This window comes from Anabrus simplex, chromosome 1 (assembly GCF_040414725.1).
Source record: "Anabrus simplex isolate iqAnaSimp1 chromosome 1, ASM4041472v1, whole genome shotgun sequence".
NCBI lineage: Eukaryota > Metazoa > Arthropoda > Insecta > Orthoptera > Tettigoniidae > Anabrus > Anabrus simplex.
In genome coordinates, this window is record NC_090265.1 from 1078290870 (window position 1) to 1078315648 (window position 24779).

At 39.0% G+C, this 24779-nt stretch overlaps 1 protein-coding gene across 1 annotated transcript in view; it reads left to right on the top strand.

Annotated features, from left to right (window-relative positions):
- Nucleotides 1–24779, top strand: part of LOC136858059 (probable E3 ubiquitin-protein ligase HERC1) — an 850878-nt gene that overhangs the window by 200190 nt on the left and 625909 nt on the right. Inside the window, exon 20 of the mRNA XM_068225263.1 lies at nt 13754–14021. Coding sequence (XP_068081364.1) covers nt 13754–14021 — 268 coding nt within the window. The remainder of the gene's footprint in view (nt 1–13753; nt 14022–24779) is intronic.

The following is a 24779-nucleotide window of genomic DNA, read 5'->3' on the forward strand; positions in this document are numbered from 1 at the left end:
ATAAGTAACTAATTTGGTGAATCTAGGCGAGGTTAGGGCAGACTCCTGTATGAAAAGCAAATCGGAACATTACAGAAATTTTAGCAGGAACGGAATTCAAGAGTGCTTACCCGAGGAGAGTGCCATCCCGGAAGCCGGGGGACGTCAACCAGATAGGCTGCTCGCAGACAGATAAACCGAGACCGCCAGAATTCAGGATACAGAATTAATTCGAACACTGCCTCGCTCACTATATATAGGAAATTACGGCCTTGGAGGCAGCCAATCAGCGTGCACGAGTTCCCTATCGCCACCTAGACTCACCAATCACAACCTTACTTTCGGTCGCGAACTTTGACTAACATTCTAGAATACGCATGATCGCGAAAGTCGTATTTTTCCAGAATAGACAGAACACACTTTCTAGAACACATACCAACAAAGTAACACACCCTGTACAAAGTTATGTAACTTTCTGGATCTTTCCAGGAACTATAGATAGAATTCTACAATTTACAAATGCCTATGTTACAACATTGTACAGTACAGGTTAGGTCAATAAAAATAAAACATCATATCGTATTTTATGAACAAAGTCTTCAAAAAAAAAAATACATTCCACTCGCATTACATTGTTCACTTGTAACATCTTTCACATCATATTTCTTATATATTTCATTTCACTGGCTTGAATTCTACTCTCCTCCCTACGTGTCATTGTCCAGGTCTCAGCTGCATAAGTCATTCTGGGTGCATAAGACATTTTGTACATTATCTCTTTACACTTCTTCAGTATTTTCTTATTCCAAAAAAGGTTCCTTACACTCTGGTTAAATGCATTGCCCTGTTGCACCCTCTTGCTAATCTCCATGTCCAGCCTTGTTTTCTACATTAATTCACAAGGTATTTGAAACTTTCAACAATTTCAAGACTTTGACCACCAATTTTCACATTGCCTTTTCCTTGTCTTTCTCCTCTTGCTTGGTCTTGCTTTTCTGGCAGGTAGTGGACCAAACGGAGGGCAAGAAATTGCTCTAAATTTGAAGCGCTACCTATCCACACAATGGCACTGTTGCTGTGGAACTGCAGTAGTTATCACTGTCGCTTAGCTGAGTTACGTCAGTTGATATCCGTCTCTGTGGCCTCAATAGTCTGTCAACAGGAATCTCGTTTGAGACCTGGACACGATACGACTATGAGAGGATATTGTATTTATTCTAAAGACGTGGTAGCTGTAGATAACGCTGCGACTGGGCGTGTTTGTACCCTAGTTCACTCCGACATCTTCACTGATGAATTACTGTTCTGTACACAGCTAGATGCAGTTACAGTTCGCACTCTGTTGCCAGTAATGAGAACAGTCTGCAATGTGTACATTCCACTGGACTATGATCTTCAAATACATGCACTACAAGATCTGATCGCTTAGTTACCTCCTCCTTTTCTCTTGCTGGGAGCTTGAACGCCTGTTACACACTCTGGGGTTCTCCGTCTTCCAGTGCTAGAGGAAGGATGCTCGAGTGATTGATCAACCAGTGCGATCTGTGTGTGTTAAACACAGGGGAACCGACACATTTCAGCAGCGCACATGGCACATTCTCACACCTGGATGTCACATTGTGCAGCCTTGCACTAGTTCCCATGCTACGGTGCTAAGTACATGACAACCTCTGACAGTGACCACTTCCCGATTATTCTATCTCTCTTGAATCAAAGACAGTCTGAAGTACCCAAGCGCTGGTTACTTCAGTGGGCAACTTGGCCAGAATTTTCTAGATGCGCAGTTATGGCCAATGTTATGCTGGAGTCTGTCGACGACCACATTTCTTCCATTACTACTGGAATTCTAGCTGCTGCTCGTGTGGTATTCCTCGCCGGAAACAGGTCCCATGGTGGACCGACGAAATTGCAGCAGCTATACGTGATCGCCGACGGGCTTTTAAGCATTATCGTTGGAATCCTACGATAGCCAATCATATCACATTTTTAAGCATCTGCGTGCGAAGGCCAATTTTTTTATTTGGGAAGGTAAGAAAGCAATGTGGGAAAAGTATGTATCTTCCATGACGGCATAATCTCCGTCATCACCAGTGTTGACAAAACTCCGCCATATTGTCGGAGTACAGAATGTACCCTCAGTCCTCAGAATCTCCATTAATGGAGATACAGGTACGATTCCTTCAGTCATTGCAGACCACATAGCATCAAATTTCGCAGATAGTCCAGCTCTGGGAGATACGATTCTGCATTTCTACCAATAAAGCGCAAGGCAGAGGCCTCTAGTGTTTCGCATCCCTACAACGTGCCTGTCACGGAGTGGGAGTTGCGGAGTGCACTTGCGCTATGCAGAGAGACAGCTCCAGGACCGGACAAAATTCACAATCAAATGCTTAAGCATTTGAGTGACAGATGTCTCAAGGATATCCTCACCCTATTCAACAGAATATGGAGTGAGGGAGTATTTCCATCTCAATGAGGTGAGGGAATTGTGATACCAGTTCCCAAGCCAGGTAAAGATCCAAAACTTCAGGATAGTTATAGGCCAATATGCCGTACAAATGGCCTTTGTAAGCTATTTGAAAGGATGGTTAACCAGCGTCTTGTGTGGGCCATGGAAAAGGAAGGTCTCTTGTCTAACTACCAGTGTGGTTTCCACTCTCTTCGGTCTGCCACTGATCATCTGGTCAGACTGGAGAACGCCATCCAGGAGGCCTTTCTCCGGAAGGAACACCTACTTGCTGTGTTTGACTCTTTTGACTCTTTTCATTCACATAATAAAGCCTATTTTTGATGCCTGGATGCTGTGCTTTTTGCTAGTCATAAATACAAACTTTTGCTGATATCAGACTTTCTTCCCGTTGCATTATTTCCATTATTCTCTGCATATTCAATAACACAGTTATTTTCTTTAGTTGTGAAATTCTTGCACTTGCAGCCATTTTTAATGTGTGAATTATACCTCCCTTCATCCAGCTCCATGGCTAAATGATTAGATTGCTGACATCCCAGGTTCGATTCCTGGTTGGGTTAGGCATTTTAACTTTCATTGGTTAATTCCTCTGGCTTGGGGACTGGGTGTTAGTGTCATTTTCATCATTAGAATTAATCTTATGTAGGGCCCCGTCCTCAGATACGTTCACATGCCACATGCCATTATTATTATTATTATTATTATTATTATTATTATTATTATTATTATTATTATTATTATTATTATTATTATTGTTATTATTGTTATTATTGTTATTATTATTATTATTATTATTATTATTATTATTATTATTATTATTATTATTATTATTATGATGATGATGATGATGATGATGATGATGATGATGATGATGATGATGATGATGATGATGATGATGATGATGATGATGATGATGATGATGTAACTGATGCTATGCTTTACACTGAAGTATTATGGGTTTCAGGTATTATGAGGATTGAACAATTTTATCCCGAGTAGTGCTTGGACCAGCATGTTTGGTCCCATTAAAAAGAAGAAAATGTGTGCAGAGTATTCATATATATACAGTACAGTACTTTTACTTTCGGTTGCCAGGTGATAGTGAAATGCTTTAGGATGTTGAATTCTTTGGTCATTATTCCTTTCAGCTTTAGTAAATCTGATTAAGTATAGGTTATAGTCAAACTGATTAAAGAAAGTAGAAACAGTGACATTGTATGTTGTATTTACTCACATCTTAGAGTAAGATGCCACATATATAGATTTTGACATTTTAATCTCAACAGATTGGATAAAGGGAGTGGTAGGAAGGCAGCATACTTGCAAGTATTCAAAATAGGAAGATGTAAGGAGAGAGAGAATTAGAGAAAAGAAAGGCAGAAAGAGGTTTTCAGGTCAGATTTATCTAGTCCATAGTCCTGTGTCTGCTCTAAATAATGAACTGATATACACAGATCAAATGCAGTGTTGAAGGGATGGATATACACGGAGTGAGAAGGCATTTGCTGTGTTATGTGTATCCACACACCTGTTCACTTGGATGAATAACACTAGTCTAAAAAGCAACCTTTTTGTTTGCTACTCAGGAAATTTCATGCGTCTTATACTGAAATTGGTGCGCTGATACCAAATCCAAATCCTAACATGTCAGGTTTGTGAGTTTTGAAAGTGTACAAATAATAAAAGTCTAAATCTGACAATTCATAGAAATACCAGATTCATAAAACAAGAGAAATAAATGAATATATTCTTTGCAGATGTTTAAATTAAGCTATTTTAGTTATTAGTAAATGCAGACTTACAACATGTAGTGAACACTAAAAACCCATTTAACACTAGACCAGTGGGAGGGGTCAACATTTTTTTAAATAATGTGCGCACTCTTATATCGTTCCTCTTCAAATATCTTGACTTTTTATTGTTTTTTGTCATGTTTACAGTGATGTATCTCACCCAGAAAAATATTGACATTTTCATAGATTTTTGATATGGCATACCCTGGACAGCGGAAGGGGTCATTTTGACACGTGTACAATTCCTTATTACAATGCAGGAGTTTGATTTTCCAGGCAACAGTGTGTACTAGGCCTGGATTATCAGTATTGTTGAGGTCTTACTGTCAGATGAGTGTTCTAGTTAGCGGAATTACCGTATAATCTCGAATACCACCCGCACTTTTTTTTTTTTTTTAATATTGCTTCCAAAATTGGGTGCGGGTCTTATTTAAAATTTTGGGAAATTTATCTTTACAAATGCGTGTAAATCGGGCATCACCTCCGGCACGGCTTGGCAACAATGCTCTCTCCGCTCTCAGTATACGCTACTTCCGCGCTTGGCGTCAGTCTCACGCACATTCTCGGAGTATCAACATGAATTCCACAAAGCGTTTGCGATCTTTTACTACGAGTGAGAAACTGAATGTAATTCGGGAAGCCAAAATTATTGAAAATCGTGCCGCCAGTAGGAAATACAATATTGACGAGTCGTGTATTCGCGATTGGAGAAAGAAGAAAAATATGCTATTAACATGTAGTGGTGATCGTAGAGCTTTTCGTGGACTGAGTGTACAGTTTCCAGAAATTGAAAAAAACATTATAAATATGTGACAGAAAGGCAGGAATTGGGATATGGTGTGTCAACCAAAATGTGTCAGCTAAGGGCATTAGAGATCGCAAGGGAACTTTCATCGCAATGGTTTAAGGCAAGCCGAGGATGTGTTTGTAATTTTTATAAAAGAAATAGGTTGAGCGTACGAAGGCGTACCTCAATTTCACAGTGTCTTCCTGGTGTCTACGATGAGAAGTTATTGCCGTTTCAGCGTCACATAATTCGTTTGCGAAAGGAAAATGCATATTTGCTTTCCCAAATTGGCAATGCAGATCAGACGCTAGTCTACTTTGAAATGCCAGTGGACAGGACTGTGAATGTTAAGGGTGTGAAAAGTGTTACCATTAGAACAGGTGGTAATGAAAAACAACGGTGTATGGTAATGTTGTGTATTCTCGCCAGCGGAACCAAATTCCCGCCGTACATTGTTCTCAAGTGAAAGACGCTTCCTAGAAATCTACCTACTGGTGTTATCGTCAGATCTCAGAACTCCAGCTGGATGGACAGTTCACTTGTGGAAGACTGGGTAAAGTGTGTCTGGCAACGTCGCCCTGGTGCATTATTGGGACAAAAGAGCTTGCTTGTTCTTGACAGTTACCGCTGCCACACAATAGACGCTCTGAAGAAACATATCAAGGATGGGAAAACCGACCTAGAAGTCATTTTGAGCGGGATGACTTCTATGCTACAGCCGCTGGATGTCTGCGTGAACCGTCCATTTAAAGCAGCCTTGAAATAGCTCTATACAGAATGGATGGCAGCTGATAATCACACACTGACGCCAACTGGTCGCATTCAGCGCCCGGAAGTTCAACTGCTGTGTTCGTGGATTTTGATGGCATGCAATCGTATCCCTAGAGACCTCATATGGAACAGCTTCAGGAAATGTAGCATTTCTAATGCTATGGATGGCAGCGATGACGGCATTTTATGGGAAGGTGATGGTGATGAAAGTTCCGAAGTTGGTACCGATGATGACGATGATGAACGAACTCATTGGATATCGTTCTGGAAATGTTTGTTTGCTTTTATTTGTATTTTCTGATCATTTGATGTGTGTTAGTAAAGATTGTGTATAATTATGACTTCACTTTTTTTTTTAAATTTGGTTTTTTCAAAATAAGGGTGCAGGTCTTATTCGGTGGCGGGTGGTATTCCAGACTATACGGTATTGTATTTATCTTATCATTTAGAAAGTGTTCTTCTTACAGACATGTGTTACGATTGTCTTTGTGCTGAAGAGGTGTCTCATCTGCTAGAAAATTTGAATGTTGAATCTACAAGAGAGACTAGTGAGGGCGAAGATCATAATGAGACAGAGGATGAATTATCACCACGAGAAGTTGCCTATGTCTCAAACTCGGTTAGGTGTTTCACTAGTGAAGATGGTCGCTCGAGAATGAACCGAGTGGGAGGTCTTGGATTCAAAGTCTTCATCTGGAAGGCTGGGCTCTAGCAATGCCAACTAGATAGACAGGCCATAAGGCTCCCCCTCCACTTCGGGCGCTACGTCACATAAGTCGCCAGCCGCTTCACTTCTCACCAGTGACTTCTAAGCTGATCTGAACCTCGCAGCAGTGAGGCCATCGATGGTATTGAATGATTTAAACACGTGAACATTGTGAAATATGGCCATGTCGTGTTGTATACCTGGTTGTAAAATCAACTACAGTTCAAAATAGCCTAATATTTCAGTGTTTAAATTTCCTACTGACTTGTTTCGAAAACAAAAGTGGATCATAGCCATCCATCGAACCGAATTCATCCCTTCACCAAGCTCAGTTGTGTGCATAAAACACTTCGACGAAGTTTCATAATTAGTGACGATTCTGTTAAAAGACCTGATGAGTCTATTTTAACTGTAAAACCTAACCATTTAAAACTCTCAAACGACACTATTCCTAAGTTTGAAAATGTGCCTGCCTATCTGTCTAAAAATCTTTCAACACCAAGCAAAAATCCTATTCAAAGACAAGAAGAAATTGAAAAACAGGAAGGAGAAGGAAAGAAAGAAAGCTGAGGAAGAATATGACAGGATCAAGGACTTAGATGACGTTCAGGGTAATTTCAGTATTAAACGCAAATTAGATTTGGACAAAGTTTTCATCAGTTTTAACAGCCAAAGTCTCTGTATTTTCAAAATGTATATGACTGAGGGAAATATTCCAAAAATTGGTACTTCCTTAACATTAAACAAGGCTCTTGATTTTAAAGCCATTAAACATGATATTTTCATGAGTGATAACCCTGATATACGTGCATTAGGTGACGGGGGCAAGATATTAAAATGGTCAAATTAGAAAAGTATTTGTAACTTCCTATTTAGACCTGCTTGTAACTCAAAAGTGACTGTCCACGACAAAATAGAATCTGTCCACAAAATAATCAATGAAATTGAAAGTGAAGTTGATGAGTGTATAATTACTGATAAATTATAATTTTGTAAGGAACAGTTAAATGTAGCCTTTGCAAAGAAAGTATCTTACTCCTGTATACTAATAACATGGTTCACTTCAATATTTTTCGCATTTCCTGAGGCATAAAAGAAGGTAAGACAGTCAACATTTCTTACAATGCCTCACCCGGTTATTCAGTCTTTTACTGCAAAACTAGGCACTGGAAATTCAGGTATTGATAATTCACATTGGAATTACTTTAAAAAAAAACTAAAATTGTTAAAGGAGCATGAAAGATTTTGTAACTTGTTGGATGGAGTCTATGTAAACATGAGCTGAACTATAAGGGAGGAAAGGTTTTATTTTTGTTTTTGTTTTTGCTAGTGGCTTTACGTCGCACCGACACAGATAGGTCTTATGGCAACAATGGTATAGGAAAGCTGGAAGGAAGCAGCCGTGGCCTTAATTAAGGTACAGCCCCAGCATTTGCCTGGTGTGAAAATGGGAAACTATGGAAAACCATCTTCAGGGCTGCCGACAGTGGGATTCGAACCCACTATCTCCCGATGCAAGTTCACAGCCGCACGCTCCTAACCGCACGGCCAAATCGCCTGGTAGGAGGAAAGGTAGAGGGAGTTGCTTTTAGTAGTAAAAGCGGAGAAATTAACACTACATTAGCTACAACTGCACAAACTTTTATGTTGTCATCCAGTCTTTAAAAAAATAAAGACATTGATTTGTTTCCATGTAAGAACCTAACGTGACATTTCTCAGAAGAACTAACTTTGCAAGTCTTTAAAGTATTAACAGATAGGCCTATAGCTTATAAGGTAGCATGCATATATATATATATATATATATATATTTTTTTTTGCAAGTTGCTTTACGTTGCACTGACACAGGTAGGTCTTATGGCGACGATGGAACAGGAAAGGGCTAGGAGTGGAAAGGAAGCATCCGTGGCCTTAATTAAGGTACAGCCTGGTGTGAAAATGGGAAACGACGGAAAACCATCTTCAGGGCTGCCGACAGTGGGGTTCGAACCCACTATCTCCCGAATACTGGGCATAATTTCTAATAATAACTGTGTTAGTAGGAAAATGTTTGAAAAGCTGTGCAAGAGCAATTTACAAACCACTTTTCAAAACCCATTTGACAAAACACAAAAAATAAATAATTGTTTGATACTGGTCATTTATTTAAAATCTTAATAAATAACTGGCTTAATGAAGCTGATAACTTATCCTGACTTTGACAACCCTGAGTCAGACAAAAAAAGTCTATCTGAGTCTATCTAGTGCTGCCTTGGCTTGCTCCTGCCCTGGACCAAAAGGTGTTGTACCACACTCTTTTAGAGCTACAAAATGTAAACCTGTATACTAATGTTTTTACATGAGGATTCTCAGAGAAAAATTCTGATTTTGCTTGCCAACAGTGTTCTGGAAAACGAAAACGTCATGTTTAAAACATGCAGTGATTAAATAAATAGTTTTAAACATTTCGTTGACAAATGTATATACATATTTTGTAATATATTATTGAATAACAATAGAAAAGTTACCGTAGAGAAACTCATGGCTAAGAAGAAGAAATCCTCAGGAAAATAAAAATGTATAAACTGAAACCTTAGGAATTGTGAGGTAAGTTTTAAGTTGCAGCTTAATTTCTAAGAAAGGTTTCAGACTATTGTTGTGAATTGTCTTCATGTATTTTCCTAGTAACATTACAACTATTTGTATACGTATTATGCGTTCTAATCTTTTACATGATACCGTGTTCAGTTACAAGTGACAGATGTCAGCATAATTTTAAGTAAAGAAATGTACATATACTGCCCAGCCAGTTTTCTTCCCACATAAAACTCGTGTGTAGTATACAAGCCTAAGTAAAGCCACAATTGAAGGAGTGTTCAATTATATCGTAAAGGTTGAATAAATGAACAGTATCATGGTGAAAGTGAGAGCGGGCCCTACACTGCCATGCTGAATGCCAGCCACTCTCGTGACGTCATGGTCCGAGCCTTGTGGCCTGTCTATCTAGTGCGGCCTTGGCTCTAGTGAATGTCCTGAAGGAGTGGGGATATCCCACAACATATGCTTACCGAGTTGACAATTCTGTCATTAGTGCCTTTTGTCTCCTCTTTGATGAATCGATGCTTCGTCTCATAATAAAACGACACACAAAATCAGTCGTTCAGAAAGAGCTCAAGAAAACGGAGTGGAACCTGTCACTCGAGGAGTTGGAGGCTATGATTGCTATCATGCACCCCTGAGGTGTTCTTTGTTAAAAGGCATGTCTGTGGATGATCTATGGTCACGTTTTCCTGGACAGCAATTCCTGAAGGACACAATATCAAGAGATAGATTTCAAGAGCTTCTCAGATTCATCCATTTCGATATGAGAAATCATCCCGAGCTGAGTGCCTGCCAGGTAATAGGTTCAGTTTTGTCTCTGAAAACTGGGACAAATTTGTAGAAAATTGCCTTCACTGTTACCGTCTAAGTGAAAATATAACAGTCGATGAACAGCAAAACCAGGTGCAGATTTATCCAGTTTATGACAAGCAAGCCCGGCAAGTATGGACTCAAATTCTGGATGGCTGCAGGTGTGGCCACAAAATACATCTGCAATGCCTTTCCATACCTAGGTATGATCACCCTTGCGTCCTGATAAGCAACCAGTGGGAGAGTACGATATGTTTTGTTTCTAAACCAAAGAAGAAACATGATGACAGACAGCTTCTTCACATCCCTCCAACTTGTTAAGAAGCTCCAAGACAAAAACCGTTGGTGGGAATAACAAACCACATTCGCCATGAAATCCCTATTGAAGGGAAAAAATCCATTATACTCTACAACTATCCTGCGACAGACTGGGATCACACAGTGCACCTTGATATTGTACCAAGCGAAGAACAAGAACATTCTTCTTCTTAGCATATGGTATGCTCAAGTAACAATGAGCACAGAATGAAAGAAGAAGCCAGAAACTGTAACTTTTTACAACAGCACGAACCATGGGGTAGAAGTGACTGACCAAATGTCTCGTAAATATACCACCAAGGGTGCACGCAAGAGGTGGCCCAGAAATGTCTTTTACAGTATCCTAGACCTAAGAGCTATCAATGCTTGGGTCATTTACAAGCAAGTAACGGGTAGGAAGATAAAGCGGAAGAAGTTCATCCTCCATCTGGCAGGTATACTAACAAGTCAGAACGAGAAAAGGCAACAACAGCAACAACAACAACAAGAGGAAGGAGGTTGTAGGAACGTGTCCATCTAAAAAGCTGAAGAAGTGCCAAGTTGGTCTATGTAAAGGCAACAAGTCTAACGATGCCTGCAGCAAGTGCCTCAAAGCAGTATGCTAAAAATGTGCACGAAAAGTAGAATTTGCGTGTACAAAACCAGTGGTTGTTTTAAATTTTCTTAAAGTACTTGTGAAAATGCATAATTGTTGCAGTGTGGATGACTGATTCACAAAAGGTGTGTTCAGTGGTTAACTTTATGAAAACTCCTTAGAGAAACAGAAACACGATGATCTATTTGTGATTTTTCATGTGTCCATCAGTAATATAAAATGTCCAAACACTAAAGTCAGTTCTTGGTGTGTAAAATAAATTTGTGGAAACACAGTAGAAGAAAATGACCCTTGCTGTTCTAGGAATGTAAAATTCTCAGTTGTTCTAGTGTTAAAAGTGTTTGAGACCTTTGCTTTTAGCAGAAATCACCCATCATGCTTGGCCCGCATTGACCCTCGTACCGGGATTCCATTGTTGTTATATCCTGGTGGAACCTCTCTCACTATGTTCATCACTTACTTACCAACTACTTATCAACTTCTTATTCGGTTTTTGAAGATGCCGAGGTGCTGGAATTTTGTCCCGCGTGAGTTCTTTCACCTGCTAGTAAATCTACCGACACGAGGCTGACGTATTTGAGCACCTTCAAATACCACCAGACTAACCCGGAATCAAACCTCCCAAGCTGGGGTCAGAAGGCCAGCGCCTCAACTGTCTGAGTCCCTCAGCCCGGCAACAAGAGTTTATTCTTCTTTTTGCTAGTGGCTTTACGTCGCAGCTACACAGATAGGTCTTATGGCGATGATGGGATAGGAAAGGGCTAGGAGTTGGAAGGAAGCGGCCATGGCCTAAATTAAGGTGTGGATGCAAGCTCACAGCTGCACGCTTCTAACCACACGGCCAACTCACTCAGTAACAAAAAGTTTTATTGACCATCTAATCAATACAATATGTTTTACTAGGACTATTTTCAGCCGATGTAAATGGCTATCTTCAGCTATTCATAGCAAAATAGTTTAAAAAATGACATAGTGTCATTAAAATTGAATGTTTTAATACAAACGTCAAATAGAATTGAATCTTAAAAAGCTATGACCCAAAACATGGTCTCAAAAACACACATAAGTACACAATTAAAATACTAAGTATGAAATTTATTGCTTGTACTAAGCATGTTATGTACTAGCTCAGCATAATTATCAGCTCGACAATTTCCTAGAAACCTAATTGCCACAAGTACGAATGTGTCGCAAGCTTCGAGTTCAAGAGCGTTCGGTTTTGTTCTGAACATGGTGTCACACATCAACTGTTGTATCTCTGGTCCAGGGAAAATTCCTGCCTTCAATTTTGCATCACTTTTCACTCTCCCAAACTTCTCCTTCAGTTACTTAAAACCTCTTCATGGGATAGTTCATTTTCAGGGGAAAATCTTGGCGGGGGGGGTTTACAGGATTCCCTGAATCATGAGGCACTGGTTTCAGAGCATTCACAGTCAGAATATACAATTTTTAATTTGTTTTTCTTCAAGAACCCAGCAATTTTTGTTGTGCAACAATAGCAGTCTGAGGTGTGTTCCTTTTGCTCACACCAAATCATTAGCACAGCAAAAGGCATAGATTATCTTTTCCCAGCCAACCATTCTGTAAGACCAGTCCAATATACTGTGTAACAAAAGTGAGGTGCCCCAGCTTTGTCATCATCTCCCATAGTGCATGTGAAGTAATGTTTGTAAGCAATCTTCACTTAACTTGTATTGCTTTTATGCTGGCCATGCAGTGTAAATTTTCTACAGATATAGCAGAAATTGTCTGGATTGTTGATTCAGCTTCTTTTATTTATTCATTATTAACTTCTGAAATGAAATGAACACTGACATCAATGAAAGCAAACTTTTAACTTTCATGAATGAAGCTTATATAGGTTATGCAAACAAAATGTAAATATATATTGTATCTCGTTATTTAACAGCATATAACATTAACAGAAAAGCCTTACAGTTTAGTTATTAATGTTTACTTAGATCATAGTATTACGTGAACATAAACCAGCTACATTTTATTTTACTTCTGCTTTTGGTATTATTTCACAATAAATAACCCACTGTGGAAATCAACAATTTTAGGCAGGAAAACAAAATACCCCTGGTGTGTAGCTGCTGAAATGTTAAAACAACTGACTAATGAAAACAAGGAGGTGAAGACTACAATATTTATCTGAAAATGCAGTGAAATTTATCGAAATTTACAAAAGAGTAAAAGTGTAAAGCGTAATTATTTAAAAATATTGTGACATGATAGAACAAAACTGACTACAGATCTGTAATCAATGTATTCAAATTAGGGTTGGTACACTTGTTTTGATTCAGTAGCAAAATCACTGTAGACTAGTCTAATCAATCATTGGACCCTAAGTAAACTATACTGAAAATTACTCTGTTTCTCATACTTTCACTCTTATACAATGTTGTCTTTTAAGCCATCGGTAGATTACTTGTCTCTGCGTCGTTTCCTGTTCATTCTTAAGTACAAAGTAGACCTAGGCCTGATCATCAGAAAACCATACCTTGGCAGGTCCTTATTGCCCTTATCTCCTCCTCCTTCCACTTACAGATGTGTACTCTCTTTCTTTCTTTCTTTCTTTCTTTCTTTCTTTCTTTCTTTCTTTCTTTCTTTCTTTCTTTGTTTCTTTCTTTGTTGGGGGGATTGGAAGACCTTGTGATGAAGTTCTTTCAGTTGATAATTAAGTGTAATGTTAAGCGAGAAGCTGTAAGGTGACCTAACAGTGACATGATCAGTTAGAAAATACGGATTTAGAAAAAAAGAAGTAGACTTGGCTTATTGTTTGCAAAGATCAGTATGGCTGTTAAATAAAAGATAGTTACTTCTATCAAGAATAAACAAAAATTATTTTTAAAACTGCCTCTCTAAAAGCCTCATTTTGGGGTGATTCAGTAATTTGACTCTAATACACTTCAATGTTTGGTATTTCTTTGTATAGATGTAGAGGATACTCAAAGTGATGGAGGAATCACAAGCCATGTGTCTCGAGTTGATAGCTATGAAGAGATGTGCAGAACAGTGTTGCAGCGCTGCTTGTTCCTTGTGCTTGGCGTGAAGGGTTTGGACAAAGTACATATTGATGATGACCACTTATCTGATGAAGAGGGTGAGAAAATGGCCAGCGTAACACATTCATTATACAGGTATGAGACACTGCACTTTCATATTGATAGGATAGTTTTATCTTCCTGCTGGACATTGTATCAGCTTTTGTACAATATTTCTGGTTCATCGTTTCTATTTGGTGACAGATCATTTTTGCTGCACATGAGAGTAGATATTTGGGTAAATATTTTGTTGGAGTTCAGTTCCATTATTGGGGAGAAAAACTTTTACTGTGAATATACTGGTACAATACAGTATTACCCCTCATTTACACTTTTCAAGGGACCCAAGGAATACTGGTGTAAACAGGATCTTGACTAATTTCCTAATTTCCTCTAAATTCCTTGGTGGAATATAGTGCTTCACCAAAATTTCTCCAGCTTGTTCTATCTATTGCCAGTGCTTTCACCTCTTTTTATGACTTCTTGACTCAGCTGTCTCCCTGTCTGTGGTTCTCTTCCAGGTGATCCTCAGTCTATCATTCCTGCGACTACCTTTTGGATTCCAGTTTATTGCCTGCCTTGTGATACTTTCTTGTGGTCTTCGTAGGGTGTGGCCTGTCCACCTCCATTTTCTTCTCATTATCTGCTGCTGAATGGAACTTTGACTTGTGGCCTCCCAAAGATCTTCTTTTGCAGTGGTCTTTTGCCACCATATTCTCATAATGTACCTCAATCTGTGATTTATGAAAGTCTGTAACTGTGCAGTAATGTCTTGGGTCTTTTTCCAGATCTCACTTCCATATAGTAAAACAGACTTAACATTTAAGTTGAATATTCTTAGCTTTGTTATTTATACTACTCACCCCATCTCGAAAAGACCTCCACCCAGGATGACCATGCTTCCTAAGTAACAGTTTCTCTACCTTTTATATATCCATTCCATCTAGAGTCAGGTTAGAATAGGTGTAAGTAGGAGGAAGGTGCAATTCATCGGAAACAACTTGTATATAAATATGCTCTGGAAAAGGAGGTAAATAATGCATGAATGAATATTATTAATATGTATAGAATATTTCAATCTTAATCTTATTATGTACTAGCTATATTACCCGGTGCTGCCCGGGCATTTTGTTTCCTTTAGGTATTTTATTACCTGTTAATTATGTGTGAAGAGAATTTTTGTAGACTTCTTTATTGTGACGTTGACTGATTAAGAACTATTGTGTAGTTTAGAAATTATTGTTGTGTTTAATTTCAAGTTTTATAGATTATTTTCTTTCTTGTTAATCAAGCTAATTACAAGTAACTAATCTCATGTTTGTTCTGTATTGAAGATAACAATATGTAAGATTCTATTAGAATAAAATTTATTGTAGCCACCTATTCAATAAAATTCACTATTTGTGGTGATTAAATTCTAAATGATTTGTATACACTATATAGGTACATGTTTTGCCCTGTTTTTGGGTATCTTCAGCCTATTGTCAATCTTAGGGTCAAGAGCCAGGTCTTGTCTGAGTTAAACATTTGGAACCTATATATACAAATATGGCCTTATACTAAGAATCTTCCTATTTTTTGCAAATAAACAATGGGGCCTTACTGTAGGTGATATGTACAAAACATTATAAAAATGTGCAAATTCAATTAAAAACCAAAATTTGTTACATGAATACATTTAAAATTTTCGAACAATTTACAAACTGTACAAAGCAGTACGATTCATCCAAAGATGGAGAGATCCAATTATGTGTGCACCAGTTTTAGTTGAGAGCTATGCTGGAATATAACACATACATTCATAATCTTGGTCATTTTGGATATTCTTTTTTTTTACCCCTTCTCAACCTCCATTCCCACTAGGCCTGAACTGTGAGTTAAACGGTATCCAAAGAGTCATAGAGTTAGGGGAGTCCTGCCCTCACTGTCATTTTTTGTTTTGTTTGTTTGTTTGTTTGTTTGTTTGTTTGTTTGCTTGTTTAAAAGCTATGCTGGAAAATACATTCATCCATAATCTCAGTTATTTGGGAGGTTTTCTTTTTCACCTCTTCTCACCCCCATGTCGATGTGGGTGAACTTGGTCTTAAACAACATCTGGAGTATATACAAAAAATATTTTTTCTCAGTTGCCTGCATGCAGAGGTTTATTTCCTTTTCAGCAGCGTATTCCGGATGAGTCTGCCCTCTTATGTGATTTTTTTCAGCTATGTTCTCCCAATACCAATGTGTCATCCATGAGTTGCAACATAAAGAACGCAAGTGACGTCCGAGCAAGAACGACCTAAGGCCTAATAGCTCCACGCTGAAGCTTTAGCTCATCGCCTAGTCGTCCCTTGGACGTAATAATATTGCTGTAGAAGGGATTTCTAGAGATTATGACACTGAATAGACCTCCCTGATGACATTTTAGAAATGTGACCTGATGTATTATCCCCAGTCTTGAGTTCTTCCTTCACGACTGGAGTGTGCGTTTATCGTGAGTTACACAACATTTTATTATTGTACGCATCCGTAATACAGTTATATTTTATGATTTCCGTCCAAACTACTGAGACCAGGGTTCTATTCGATCTTATTTCTTACATTTTTTTCTGCCAAAATATCTATAACGTATTACCGGCCCCCACTCTTAGAGGAAGATGATTTACAGGTCATGTTGGAATTTAGTGGGGAGAATTGTGATATTAGTGAAGGGGAATTCGTAAGTGACAGGAAATTACCTGGAATAAGTACTGCAGGCTCGAATATACAGGGTTTGGGCGTAGCTGATGCGAATGTTCAGCAGTCGCAAAAGAGACAACACATGCTCGATTCCAGTTCAAGTAGCGATCATGACAGTGACAGTTGTGACGATAATACTGATTACAATCCAACCATTGCAAGTTCTTCGTCAACTTATACTGAAAATGGACAAAGAAATTCCCGCATTGATCCAAATTTCCATCGTGATGTAAAGAGTGTTTTAGGGAAAACAAAACTGAGCGAAATATTTTAATTACTTTTTTATGACGAGTTATGCCAGAACATAGCTGAACAGACAAAAGATGCCGAGCAGGAAATCACACATAAAACCCAGTTTAGTAAGACGAAAGGAAGGAATTGAGATCAAGACCATGTCTGAACAAATAAGGCCGAAGTAAAGCTTCTTATGGCCATACTGTTGCCACAGGGGATTGTACAGAAACCTAAATTAGGACACTATTTCTCGCAATCGCTTGTTCACTATGTCTATTTTCTATGAGCTGATGACACAGAAGAGATTTTTTCTCGCCAGATTGAGTGGCCTGGCCAGCCTCCTGACCCCAACTTGGCACGTTCGATTCTGGCTCAGACCGGTGGTATTTGAAGGTGCTCAAATACGTCGGCTTCTTGTAAATAGATTTACTGGCATGCAAAAGAACTCCTGCGGGACTAAATTCCGGCACCTCAGTGTCTCCGAAAACCGTAAAAGTAGTTAGTGGGATGTGAAGCCAATAACACTACTACTACTGCTGCTGCTGCTGATGCTACTACTACTACTATATTTTCCTCCACAGCTTTATACATATCTCTGACAATGAGAAGCTTATACCCCTGATGGCAAAATGTCAATAGGGATGTAGGCAGAGAAAGTTCGCACCAGATAGCGCTTGTGTACTACTGGGTAAGCGCAAGGCGGTCATCTTATGTTTATCCCAGTCAGCTGCGAGTAATGTATCGAATGTGACCGACATTTCTGAGTTAAGCCGAGTGTATCTTCTCTAGTTTTACTCCAAGACTATATTAATTAATTGTATAGGTATATCCCCTGGTATATTACGGACGATTTTCAGCGTTTAAGCCTTAAACAGCTGCAAAATGAGCTACGGACCAGAAACGCTAAAACTAGCGAGAGGAAGGAAGAATTAGTACCGGTACAGCGGTAATTAGACAATTCTAACACGCTTTATTATCCAAATAATGAATAGGAGTCAGCATGCCTTTTCCTTAAGATAACAATTACTTGAGTATTGTACATTGATAAATATATAAATGTACCTCCACAAGACTTAAATCATAAATAGATATTTAAACATCCACTTTCTCCCCTTGCTTATACACTTCGATTCATTTATTTTTGAAGGTTGATGGCTTACATGAAACTGCAGATACAGCCTCTGTCCACCACCCAAGGCATGTGAAAATTCTTGAGTTTCGCAGTGCCGGTTCCTTTGAATATTTGACCATCAGCCGTAAGGTGAAGATCACTATCACAAATTTGCATCTGATGGATTATTTCGCATTTAGAAAATCGGAAATAGATGGATCACCTGTGATGTGAAGTTTATTTTAGGATTACCTGGTGATATTATGGGAGGGGAATGTGAACGTTTTGCTGGAGCAGGCCCCAAGGCATGTTGTAAGCATATTGCTGCTGTAAGCTACGCATTAGAGCACTTGCCCAAGACTGGTATTATTCAGTGTTCAGAAACATGCAGCCAAAATTTATAAACTTTTCAGCATTCCCCTACCAAACGATTGAGGCCAGTTAGCCCTATGAAAGTGGAATGTTTGCCCTTGGAACAAGTTTTGCTATGTATAATCTCAGTTGCACCAGTTATAACTCTAGTTGAGGGGCATTTCTGTCTAAAAGAAAGGAGGCTGTTTTCAAGGATATTTTCTCTATCAGGTCAAATGTTCAACTCTTTAAATTGGCAGTACATGAAATTAATCCAAACATTAAATTTCTCCCAACAGTAGTTTTATGGATTCTGAATTTAAGGCCTAGTTCTTTGTCAGATTTGTTGTCCTTAGCTTCACAACAGTCAAGAAGAAACACAGTCTGGGTTCAGGAGGGAATATCTGTAAATTATATCTGTTTTCTCCCAGAACAACAAACACCAAATTACGATGTTGGACGTCTACAAACCCTGTATAAAGCAATATGGCATCACGATTACGCATTGCTTGCTCAACAACCAAATTACCTGTAGAATTTTTTGAGTGCTGGTGTCTTTGAAAATGGGAGTCACAAATGTAACATTCATATCTTCGGGGATATTCACGATTTCTTCCCGTACTTCAAGGGAGGTTATTTCTGCATATTCCGATATTGTAGGCTTATCGTGGTAATCAGGCAAATTTCTGGTGTATGGCCCCTTCACTGTTTTCGTTATGTTCGTGGTCGACGGAAAAAGCGATGGAACAGCGCCCGGTTTTAATCTTGCTCTCTCACATTTAAATTCAAACGCATAAATTCGGCGGTTGTTATCAAAATGCCCAATCAGTTTATCGGTAGAAAATAGGAATTATTTCCCTTCGTAAATCGCACTTGCCCAACAAAATTTTTGTGAAGTCACCGGGTTGAAAATAATGGGAACACCCTTTAATACTTTCGGTCAGATTTTTCTCACCGAAATTTTTTCCTTCTAATAGCATGTAACCATTTCTTCCTCATTTCTTTATTTTGTGGAAACTGGTGAAACGAAAATGGGCTTCCCTAATATTTTCAAAGAGGAACACTGCAACAGCTCGACATAGACACGAAAATAACAATTTAAGCAACTTAAATTCGTGGATATTTAGCGGCATGAGTACACAGGAGACAAATGAAGAGCGCATTGCGCTTACCCAGTAAAACAGCAGTGCGCTCTATCGGTGCTAGTTCTATACATCCCTATTGATGAGAACCTCTTGCTATGGAAAGGGTGGCTAGGGTGGAAAGTTTACATAACAAGAAAACAATCGCATTTCGGAATGGAATTATATAAATTATGCGAAGGCGAGACAGGTTATATAACATGACCTGCTTCCGTGTGTATCATAATGAACAGCTGTAAAAGACATAACACTGTGAAGACTGTAAATACTGTAAATATTACCTGTATTGTAGTGTATTATAGTCCATTTATGTCACTTAGTAATTGTAGGGAGGCTATATAAAGTTCATCCCTCGAAAGCGCTAACCAATATAACAGAAAATTTTGTGAGTATTGTAATTTACTCCATTGTACATCTTTTAAGTACATGTAAACTTTGTAAATCTACAATTTACATATACAGAAACATTTATTTCCAGGCAGAGATTGATAGTAAACTGCCTAAAATATTCAGGTGAAAGTTACTGTATTAAAAAAAAACCCTGTCAGGAAGAAGCAACCTCGATATCACAGTGTGAAAGCACTTAGTACGTTTTTGCACAAAGTATTGAAAAATTAAAATAATTGAATTTTTCAATAATTAAATACATTATATTCAAGTAAATATTTCTCTGTTGGCCCTTCAATAGTTCATTTTAGTCTAAGATTGTTTTTAATCAAGTAATTAAATATTTTCTTTAATCAGGGAAATCGCTCCCCACCTGAGAGTGAGCTAGTGTGTACCGAGCTCCCCGCTTAAGGGGTTAAGGGGTTAAGGGCATCATCAGTCTCAAACTCAAACCTGTGTGGTGAAAAATCAGGATCCTGATTGTTCTTACAAGTCGTAAAAAGAGGATGTCAATGTAGGTGTTAGTCTAAACATAAAATATTATTAGAATGTCCTTGGTTGAAATTGTAGTATCAAGCTGCAAGTTCACAAGATTATACTTTCTGGAGCGTTGAGTCAATGTGCCCAAAAACCTGTTGAGGGTAGAGCAATAAACAGCTCAATCTGTATAATGAAATAGAAATGTGTTTCCTTAATAACGCCCATTGGAGGATAAGAAAAAGTAAAGCTGATAGACTGTTAAAGATGTTAATTTCGTATGTTAAGATAAGACAACAGTCTTCTTAAGTAGCTGTTCAGCTGTCTATAGTCTTATTTATCTGGCTTGAAGGTGTGAAAGTCGAATGTGTTACGATAAGATAACAGTCTTCTTTAAGTAGTTGTAGGAGCAAGGAAAAGTATTTGGCTGTCTATAGTTGTATTTATCTTGCTTGAAGGAGCGAAAGTCAAAGGTATATTGATGTTGATAGAGCTTTTTGGTGTGAAGTCTGTAACAAGAGGAGAGTGAATGCTTAGGAAACGTGGTTTTGAAGAGAATGTGAGTTTAAAAAAGAAAGCATGGAGAATGTATAAAACACTTGCCCTTTCGTCTGTAAAGATGTAAATCAGTTATGAAAAGGTTAGTTGAAGAAAAACAACGTTATGTGTATGTTCATTTATTTCTTTAACTGTTATGGTGCTAATCAGTTGCTATGGTAGCATTGAATGACTGACACTTGTGCTTCTAGTATTGTATCGATGTGAGATTGGCAGAGGAGGGTGTGTTTTGCCTTGTAGAAGATGGATTCTCCATTAGCATGCTCCTCCCCCTCAGCTTGATTCAAATTCTAAAGTCCCTCTTAGAAAATAGTTTCTGCTTCAGATTGTTACTCTTACCGAATCGTGGAAAGAGAGGATCAAGAAAACCACACCTCAGAGTCCAGCACAGCGGCGTGGCCCATGAGCTGCTTCGGCAATAGACCGCAATGGGCTTTGAAAGGCTCAAATATATGAAGCCCGTGACGTCATTGCATGGGCCGCTCTGGGCAGCGCTATGTCATTCATACGCGGTGAGCCAAGGACAGCGCTGTGATAGTTCTATGGGCTGACTGCTTCAATGTGTACAGTGTACTGCGGGTCAGCGGAGTGCGTTGCATTTACGGTCAAGTAGAGACGATCAAGTTTGCTGTGGTTTTCAGTTTGACTTCCCCGTCTATCCTGTTATCGGAAATGAATATGGACTCTAATTCCTAAAGAAAAGAAACCGTGGCAAAAGAAAAAACGTGAAGTAAAAATAAGAAGAAACAAACAAACTAGAAAATGCACAATACAAGACTTCTGAACTGGATCCTAAACTTAAAGGTCGTATTTGGTATTCAAGCCTGTAGTTGATGGTGATGGGAAAGACGATAATTTTTTGTGCTGTACAATCTGCGGTGAATTTTTATGTACACATTAAAGGAGCCAGACTGACTTTGTCCATTTCTGATCAGATAAAAAAAAACTTATGATGAACGAGGTGTGCATGAATGACGAGCATTCTAATGTTTCCGAGTCATCAGACTCCACGACTATGCTACAATCTGCCAAAGTAATGAAGTTTGCTTCGTGGACTGACGTTGATGATGGTCCTATTCAACAGATGACCTGGAAAGATATTTAAAGCAAAATTGTGGAATGGAAGAAGATATAGTGTCCTATTGGAGAACAAATGGACACAACTATCCAAAACTTCACCAGATCACAGTTGATTAGATAAACTTTACAAAAAGCCATGAAAGGCAATTAAGAAACAATTAAATAGATTAATTAAATAATTAGATAGATACACAAAGTCCTGAAATTGAAGAGCAGTTAGGACTGCGTTGAAATGAAATGGCATATGGCTTTTAGTGCCGGGAGTGTCCGAGGACATGTTCGGCTCACCAGGTGCAGGTCTTTTGATTTGACACCCGTAGGCGTTATATCTTATGAGAGTGCCATAAGGCAATTGAACATTGTTCAAACAAATTGAGACTCAGCAAAATATATAGCATGGCTGCATTTATAAGAATTAGAGTCACTAGTGACCACAAAGTTCTTACGGAGAACATCTTGCATTCCTTTTAGCTTAAACAATAAAAGGTTCCTGTCCAACAAACATATTCACAGAGGTTTTGAATTCTACTGCATGACTCGTGGCCGAGCAATGTAGACAGGCTCTTGTTCAGGAGAAAGCGAAGTTTGGCCATCGCTGAGTAGAAGTGTGCTCGATCGTGTGGGACCGGGCGAGTTGGTCATGCGGTTAGAGTTGCGCAGCTGTGAGCTTGCATCCGGGAGAGAGTGGGTTCGAATCCCACTGTCGGCAGCCCTGAAGATGGTTTTCCGTGGTTTTCCATTTTCACACCAGGCAAATGCTGGGGCTGTACCTTAATTAAGGCCACGGCCGCTTCCTTCCCACTCCTAGGCTTCACTATCCCATCGTCGCCATAAGACCTATCTGTGTCAGTGCGACGTAAAGCAAATAGCAATCGTGTGGGCTAAGTCAGCCCTAGTTGTCTTTCCTGCTGAGTTCTGACATTGACTTAGTGAGCCATGTAGCTGTTTGTGGAGTGGCTTAGAGTTGCAGCGTTCCGGCGAAGGCTGGATCAGCCCGAGTTGGTCAAAAGTTGTAGAATTGTCATGCTCAGTAGGTCAGGCGCAGTCCTTATTTTGAGAGTAGTGCACGGCGAATAACACAGTAAAACGTAACACTGAAAGAAACTAATTTTAAATTACAGACCAATAACAAACAATCAGAAAAATCTTGTGTAAGCCTTAAAGGAACAGAAACTCAGTAATAAATAATAGAAAAAGTAAGTAACACTGCAAAAGAAGAAATAATAACTGCAGAGGGTTGCATTACAATAACAAGGCAATTTGCTGGTGATGTCACAATGACTTGGACAGAAAAACCTCGAACAGAAGGTAGACATATTGAACCAGAAACTTGTCCTGCAGTCTAAAGTGAATCACGGAATTAGCAGGGTCCCAGAGGGTGACTCTAAAGAGGTGATTAAAGCATCAGATAAAAAGGTATGAAACTAAATTTAAATTTAAATAAGTGATGTAATGTAATTAGAGCAATCATCATAATCACGATTTAAATGAATAACTACAATATATTTGTGGAAACAAGAACACATGTAGTAATGTGGATAATAGTATGAGAGTAAGTCAAATCTAAAAGAGCCTTTTGTTATAACTATTTTATTTATCAATATTATGTAAATTTTACATTGTTCTTACTTTTTTGACAGAAGTCCACATTCTATCTGTACACTTTTGCCACTGGATAAGCAATTTCTTCATCCCATTTTCAGAAAAGATAGTCGGACGTATCTGAAGCTAAATGTGCACAAATTGTTTCACCTTGTTGTTCGTTGTGAAGCGTTCTCCACCAAGAGAGCCCTTCAGCGGTTCAAACATGTGGAAGTCACACGGTGACAAGTCTGGACTATAGGATGGATGTGGCAGGACAATCCAGTGCATTTGTGCGCATGTTTGCTGGGCAACACTAAACTGGCTAAGAAGATTGCAGTAGTAGGTTGCAGTAATTGTCCAACATTCTTTGAGGGAAATCAACCACCAGTACTCCTTTGTAGTCTCAGAAGACGGCAGCCAAGAACTTGTCTGCTGACAACTGCATCTTGACTTTCACCAGTGGCCTCTCGCCACACCTCTGGCACTCCATACTGGCCCTCTTTGATGTGTGAGTGTAATGGTGGAACCAGGTCTCATCACAACTGACGATTTGTCTCAAAAAGGCGTCACCTTCTGTCTTGTGCCTTGTCAGAAGCTTGCGAGGAATTGCAAGTCATACAGCATTCTGCTATTCATTCAGCAGCCTCGGGACCCAACAAGCTGACACCTTTTGGAATCCCAGGTTTTTCGGATGATTATCAGAACAGTCCATTGGTTGATCTGAAGTTCCTGGCTGATCCGAAGCACAGTTTTTCGCGTATCAACTTCTATAAACTCTCGAACAGCCGCAGTGTTCTGTGCTATGATGCCGGTGCGGGGCAGTGTAGGTATGGCATGTTTTCGACTCTTTCACATCCATCCTTGAACTTATTACCAGTACTTCCCCTGGGTCCATGAAAGGTTTCTGTCCCCAAACTGTGCATGTAACTGACAACGAATTTCTGTAGCTTTAACACTTTCTCGGATGAGAAATTTGATGAGGATGCATTACGCAAACTGCCCTCTCAGTCATCGTAAGAGTGACTGAATGCAGCATGGAGGAGACATCCCAAGCTATGATGCCCCTCACAGAGACCCCTCCTTGCATGCTCTAACAGCCTTGAACCACCTGCGCACCAAAGAGGCACCAAAATCAGAAAGGCTCCTTTATATTTGACTTACCTACGTATATTACTGTTGCAACAACTCTGTGCAGATTAATTTCATGGATCGCTTTTTTATGAGTCCTTCTTTACTAGGCAAAAATTGTGGAATCTAACGACTGTTGCCATTGGAACT